The 7,500-nt window shown below is 42.6% G+C and overlaps 1 protein-coding gene across 1 annotated transcript in view; it reads right to left on the bottom strand.

Moving 5' to 3' along the window:
* The window catches only part of LOC109885422 (disintegrin and metalloproteinase domain-containing protein 12-like), a gene marked incomplete at its 3' end in the record, with an annotated part of 31,132 nt that overhangs the window by 11,172 nt on the left and 12,460 nt on the right, over positions 1–7,500 (bottom strand). Inside the window, exon 4 of the mRNA XM_031818185.1 lies at positions 4,321–4,525. Coding sequence (XP_031674045.1) covers positions 4,321–4,525 — 205 coding nt within the window. The remainder of the gene's footprint in view (positions 1–4,320; positions 4,526–7,500) is intronic.

Here is a 7,500-nt window from a genome sequence, read left to right as displayed (position 1 = left end):
ATAGGATTTTGAATGGGACTGAATTGTGTGTCCCCACAAGGTTAGCTGTACAAGACTGTGTGTGTGTGTGTGTGTGTGTGTGTGTGTGTGTGTGTGTGTGTGTGTGTGTGTGTGTGTGTGTGTGTGTGTGTGTGTGTGTGTGTGTGTGTGTGTGTGTGATTGTGCTCTCTCCTGTTGCAAGCTTTCTAAAACCTGGGTTTCTGATGCTATTATGTATTGGCCAATTAGAGTCTTTGATGCCACAAGCCACCACTTCGGAGCAGGAGAAGGAGCCGTTTCAAGGACAGCTGCATACAGAACTATTAGGAATCTATTCTATTCTACAGCTGAATACAGAACTATTAGGAATCTATTCTATTCTACAGCTGAATACAGAACTATTTGGAATCTATTCTATTCTACAGCTGAATACAGAACAATTAGGAATCTATTCTATTCTACAGCTGAATACAGAACAATTAGGAATCTATTCTATTCTACAGCTGAATACAGAACTATTTGGAATCTATTCTATTCTACAGCTGAATACAGAACAATTAGGAATCTATTCTATTCTACAGCTGAATACAGAACAATTAGGAATCTATTCTATTCTACAGCTGAATACAGAACAATTAGGAATCTATTATATTCTACAGCTGAATACAGAACAATTAGGAATCTATTCTATTCTACAGCTGAATACAGAACAATTAGGAATCTATTCTATTCTACAGCTGAATACAGAACAATTAGGAATCTATTATATTCTACAGCTGAATACAGAACAATTAGGAATCTATTATATTCTACAGCTGAATACAGAACAATTAGGAATCTATTCTATTCTACAGATGCATACAGAAAAATTAGGAATCTATTCTATTCTACAGCTGAATACAGAACAATTAGGAATCTATTATATTTGATTCTATTCTACAGCTGCATACGGAACTATTAGGAATCTATTCTATTCTACAGATGCATACAGAACAATTAGGAATCTATTCTATTCTACAGCTGAATACAGAACAATTAGGAATCTATTATATTTGATTCTATTCTACAGCTGCATACGGAACTATTAGGAATCTATTCTATTCTACAGCTGCATACGGAACTATTAGGAATCTATTCTATTCTACAGCTGAATACAGAACAATTAGGAATCTATTATATTCTACAGCTGAATACAGAACAATTAGGAATCTATTCTATTCTACAGCTGAATACAGAACAATTAGGAATCTAATATATTTGATTCTATTCTACAGCTGCATACGGAACAATTAGGAATCTAATATATTTGATTCTATTCTACAGCTGAATACAGAACAATTAGGAATCTATTCTATTCTATTCTATTCTACAGCTGAATACAGAACTATTAGGAATCTATTCTATTCTACAGCTGAATACAGAACTATTAGGAATCTATTCTATTCTATTGTATTCTACAGCTGCATACGGAAATGTTTCAGAGGCACTTAAATCCACCGCTAATAGTCTAGTCGTCATTCTTTTCCAGTCCAGTGATAAAACAGAGGACAAAGTCAAAACAGCTTTAAATCACAGGGACAAATCCCAGACACGTGTTACATTTGGTACCTGATCTCATACCTAACCCCCTTCCTCAGCCTCTCCCACCCTCCATCTCTCCTCCCATCTCAGACGGTACAGGACACTAAGGTATCTCTCTGTCGGTGTCCCTCCCTCTGTCCTCCCGTCTCAGACGGTACAGGACACTAAGGTATCTCTCTGTAGGTGTCTCTCCCATCTCAGACAGTACAGGACACTACGGTATCTCTCTGTCGGTGTCTCTCCCTCTGTCCTCCCGTCTCAGACGGTACAGGACACTACGGTATCTCTCTGTTGGTGTCTCTCCCTCTCTCCTCCCATCTCAGACGGTACAGGACACTACAGTATCTCTATGTTGGTGTCTCTCCATCTCTCCTCCCTTCTCAGACGGTACAGGACACTACAGTATCTCTCTGTCGGCGTCCCTCCCTCTCTCCTCCCGTCTCAGACGGTACAGGACACTACAGTATCTCTCTGCCGGCGTCTCTTAGAGATAGGTAACATAGATATTCAGACAGTAGAGGACACTACAGTATCTCTCTGCCGGGATCTCTTAGAGATAGGTAACATAGATATTCAGACAGCAGAGGACACTACAGTATCTCTCTGCCGGCGTCTCCTAGAGATAGGTAACATAGATATTCAGACAATACAGGACACTACAGTATCTCCCTGCCGGCGTCTCTTAGAGATAGGTAACATAGATATTCAGACAATAAAGGACACTACAGTATCTCTCTGCCGGCGTCTCCTAGAGATAGGTAACATAGATATTCAGACAATACAGGACACTACAGTATCTCTCTGCCGGCGTCTCCTAGAGATAGGTAACATAGATATTCAGACGGATGCAGTCGTCATGACAGCGTCCGTGTTACACGTTAATTGAATTGGGGGTTGACACGTTAAACAACATGAATGGAACCGGCGAATGGCGTCACCCCGGTAACACATAGTGGTGTTCAAAGGAGCGCATATACTCTCCTACCACACAACTCAAACGACACACACTTAGACAGGACACACAGAGCTCCGACACAATGTGGGAAGTGTGAACAAAAGAAAGTGTTATTTACAGAATGAACCAAACAGAATGAACCAAATAGAATGAACCAAACAGAATGAACCAAACAGAATGAACCAAACAGAATGAACCAAACAGAATGAACCAAATAGAATGAACCCAAACAGAATGAACCCAAACATAATGAACCAAACAGAATGAACCAAACAGAATGAACCAAATAGAATGAACCAAATAGAATAAATCAAACAGAATGAACCAAACAGAATGAACCAAGTCTCTAACTCGTGAGTGTGACTATGATTCTGTTCACCGAAACACATTTTCAGTCTGGTCGGCTAGAGAAAGGGAAATAAACGCATATTATGTGTGAAAACTGATTATCCAAAAATATCTTTCCATTAACATTTTCCTACCGAACACACTACTGATCTATAAACAGTAGCTCACCGCTAACACAGTAGCTGTAGAGTAATATAGCAGTGCATTATAATGCTTCTAGGATGAAACGGCAGACTCCATAAGAGGCACAGAAAGTGCTATTCTAAAACAGGGCCTAATGGCAGATGAAACACTGTGCGCATTCGGGAGGACTAGGGGCATAAATCCACATCGTAACAGTCCCAAATAGCAACCCTACTCCTCATGGGCCCTGGTCAAAAGTAGTGCACTGTAGAGGGAATAGGGTGCCATTTGGAATTCAGTTATCAAGAGTACTTGATGAGCATAAATCCACATCGTATATCGACTGACTGAGGTTTGATCTGAAGACCTCCTAGTCTCTACTGTCTGAGGTTTGATCTGAAGACCTCCTAGTCTCTACTGACTGAGGTTTGATCTGAAGACCTCCTAGTTTCTACTGACTGAGGTTTGTTTGATCTGAAGACCTCCTAGTCTCTACTGACTGAGGTTTGAAGACCTCCTAGTCTCTACTGACTGAGGTTTGATCTGAAGACCTCCTAGTCTCTACTGACTGAGGTTTGATCTGAAGACCTCCTAGTCTCTACTGACTGAGGTTTGATCTGAAGACCTCCTAGTCTCTACTGTCTGAGGTTTGATCTGAAGACCACCTAGTCTCTACTGTCTGAGGTATGATCTGAATACCTCCTTGTCTCTACTGACTGAGGTTTGATCTGAAGACCACCTAGTCTCTACTGTCTGAGGTATGATCTGAATACCTCCTAGTCTCTACTGACTGAGGTTTGATCTGAAGACCTCCTAGTCTCTACTGACTGAGGTTTGATCTGAAGACCTCCTAGTCTCTACTGTCTGAGGTTTGATCTGAAGACCACCTAGTCTCTACTGTCTGAGGTATGATCTGAATACCTCCTTGTCTCTACTGACTGAGGTTTGATCTGAAGACCACCTAGTCTCTACTGTCTGAGGTTTGATCTGGATCCCTCCTAGTCTATCTGTAGATGGACGTAAAGACAACATTAATGTTTTTCTAGAGGATTCTAGACGATCTCTAACCCATTCCAGATATATATACAGATACACTGTCTTTGACCCCAAGTCTCATGAGCTAAACATTAATTTTTTTGTGCAAAATGTTGAAATGGAACATTTAGCTTAAGAGACTACGGCTGTGTTGACACAAGAAGCCCAATTCTGATATGTTGCCTATATATTGGCAAAAGATTCTGATCTGATTGATCAAAAGACCAATTAGTGGCAAAAGATCAGAATTGGGTCTGCCTGTGTAAACATAGCCATGGTATTCCATGTATGCTGCTTACCCTGGTGCTGGAGGCTCCGAAGGGGCTGTCTGATTGGTTGTGGCTGTTCTGGGTGTCTCCATGAACCAGCGATATGTTGAAGCCATGGCCACACGAGCCAGGTGTGAGGTTGAGCTGTTCTGACCGGTAGATCCTGTGGGATCCACTGGAGGGATCCGTTGACGGCTCCAACACGTAGGATCTGTTTTCTAGTGAGATGAAGCCACTGGGAATACAAGAGTGATATTGATGAATCGATCAATCGATCATCAATCAATGAAGTAGAAGAACATTTCTTAAATGTCTGTCATGTTTTTTTTCTACAGAATGTTGGACAATGGATCTCTTATTTTTATTTTACCTTTATTTAACCAGACAAGTCAGTTAAGAACAAATTCTTAATTTCAATGATGGCCTAGGAACAGTGGGTTAACTGCCTTGTTCAGGGACAGAATGACAGAGTTCTACCTTGTCAGCTCAGGGATTTGATCTAACAACCCTTCAGATTGATAGTCCAACGCACTAACCACTAGGCTACGCTGCCGCCCCAATTGAGGTGCTTTGTGGGTAAACATTACTTTTACCTCGTCGATAAAGTCTCACTGTGGGAACAAATCAAGAGGCAGACATTTGGCTTAATAAGAAACATAGTAATATCCTCCCCGGTGGTTTCTCATTCTCCGTCTGTCCGTGATGAAAGTCTCTTATTTCTCACCGTCAACTTTTCTCACACTAATAAAAACAGCCCTGGTGATTTAAAGTGACGTCTTCGTCCATTGAAACTGGGCCAAAACTCTGAGTTTTTATCAACCTCTTGACAACATTCATAACCACATAAACTTAACTTTAAAAAATGCTCCCAAAGCCAGACTATAGCTGCCAACTAAAAACCCAGAAACAATTTGTCTTGGCCGTCGCGCCAGGCAGCATAGCACTCGTCAAACTAAGCCCTCTGCATCTGTCTATGCAGAAACAGGTTGTAGAGGGGCAGAAACAGGTTGTAGAGGGGCAGAAACAGGTTGTAGGGGCAGAAACAGGTTGTAGAGGGGCAGAAACAGGTTGTAGAGGGGCAGAAACAGGTTGTAGAGGGGCAGAAACAGGTTGTAGAGGGGCAGAAACAGGTTGTAGGGGCAGAAACAGGTTGTAGAGGGGCAGAAACAGGTTGTAGAGGGGCAGAAACAGGTTGTAGAGGGGCAGAAACAGGTTGTAGAGGGGCAGAAACAGGTTGTAGAGGGGCAGAAACAGGTTGTAGAGGGGCAGAAACAGGTTGTAGAGGGGCAGAAACAGGTTGTAGAGGGGCAGAAACAGGTTGTAGGGGCAGAAACAGGTTGTAGAGGGGCAGAAACAGGTTGTAGAGGGGCAGAAACAGGTTGTAGAGGGGGCAGAAACAGGTTGTAGGGGCAGAAACAGGTTGTAGAGGGGCAGAAACAGGGTTGTAGAGGGGCAGAAACAGGTTGTAGAGGGGCAGAAACAGGTTGTAGAGGGGCAGAAACAGGTTGTAGGGGCAGAAACAGGTTGTAGAGGGGCAGAAACAGGTTGTAGAGGGGCAGAAAATGAGTGGCCTGTAAAACAGGGCCTTGCATCACAAACGGCACCCTATTCCCTATATAGTGCACTACTCTTAACAAGAACTCTATGGGGCTCTGATTAAAAGTAGTGCACTACATAGGGAATAGGGTACCAATTGGGAATGCACTCAAGGGCTTAACAATTACCCCTATCACTCCTTAGAGGAGGAAAACTGTTGGCACGTTTTGGGAACGACATTCCTGATGATGTCCAGAAAAATGAGCAGACTCGTTACTCCTACTTGACATGTGTGAACGCTGAACGGTTCTTTTTTCCAGCTTTGCATGTCTTTACTGTGTTAAAGACTTGTATTACTCTGACTGTAGATCGTTGTCTTGGATCAATTAACACAGGGATACATTTCCATTTCCATTCATCACTAATACCCGGACTACAGCACTTCTGTCGCGTGCGCCAGTGTTACAAAATACATTTAGAAATCAGTTTTTCAATTATTGCCCCCACACTGCTCGCGCACGTCAACGAGCGTCTGCGTTGCCAAGGGCTAAAATAGAAGTCCTTTCTATTTCTGACGCAGATCGCGCTGCAAGTCCTGCCTCTCCCATCTCCTCATTGGTTTATAGAAGCAGCTACCCACGTGCCATCTCCTTATTGGTTATACCCACGTGGGTGACTGAAAGATGAACTGTTTTGCCGGTTGTCGTGGTAATACTATGAAAGTGTAGATGCCAATCACCATATAAGTTCAAAGATGAAAAACCCTAGAAGGAGGAGAGATGACTAGAAACGATTCGGTTGACCGTTTTATGTGTTGATTAATTGGCGGAGTAGAGGACCTTGTGCATTTCAGGTAAAATAACAACTCAATGTTTAACGCTGTATCCCTGGACAAATTAGCTAGCAACAGCAAGGTAGCTAAATAAGACAAATTAGCTAGCAAGTGCAAGCTAGCTAAATAAGACAAATTAGCTAGCAAGTGCGAGCTCGCTAAATAAGACAAATTAGCTAGCAAGTGCAAGCTAGCTAAATTGCCATAACGTTAAACGTTTACTGTTTTTCGCCCTGTCCCCAAATTAATGTTATTCGTTCAGAGTTTGTTTTGATATTTTAACCTGCGTGTCGTGATCTCGTCTCGGGGGACAAAATATATTTATGCATGATGGCGCATGATGGCGCACGATGGCGCACGAACGCAGCCGGTTTGGGTTTCGTGTAAAGGTGTGTTTATATGGTAACTCTGTTAATCTTTAGTTTCAGAGAGAAACAGAGAACACAGAGGCAGAGAGAAACAGAGGCAGAGAGAAACAGAGGCAGAGAGAAACAGAGGCAGAGAGAAACAGAGGCAGAGAGAAACAGAGGCAGAGAGAAACAGAGGCAGAGAGAAACAGAGAACAACAACATTGATGATGAGACAGTTGATGAGAATGCCTGCTGCTTCAGGCTAATCTAACTGCTTTGCTAGTTGGTCACTGGAGCGTTGAGGTTCATTAGACCATGGGGTAATGACATGACAATACATACAGGAGGCCCACTGACACACACACACACACACACACACACACACACACACACACACACACACACACACACACACACACACACACACACACACACACACACACTCACACTCACACTCACACACACACACACACACACACACACACAGGCACA

The sequence above is a fragment of the Oncorhynchus kisutch genome, unplaced genomic scaffold (assembly GCF_002021735.2).
Source record: "Oncorhynchus kisutch isolate 150728-3 unplaced genomic scaffold, Okis_V2 scaffold1281, whole genome shotgun sequence".
NCBI lineage: Eukaryota > Metazoa > Chordata > Actinopteri > Salmoniformes > Salmonidae > Oncorhynchus > Oncorhynchus kisutch.
Note: the sequence above shows the minus strand (reverse complement) of the source record. Positions and strands in the feature narration are given on the sequence as shown.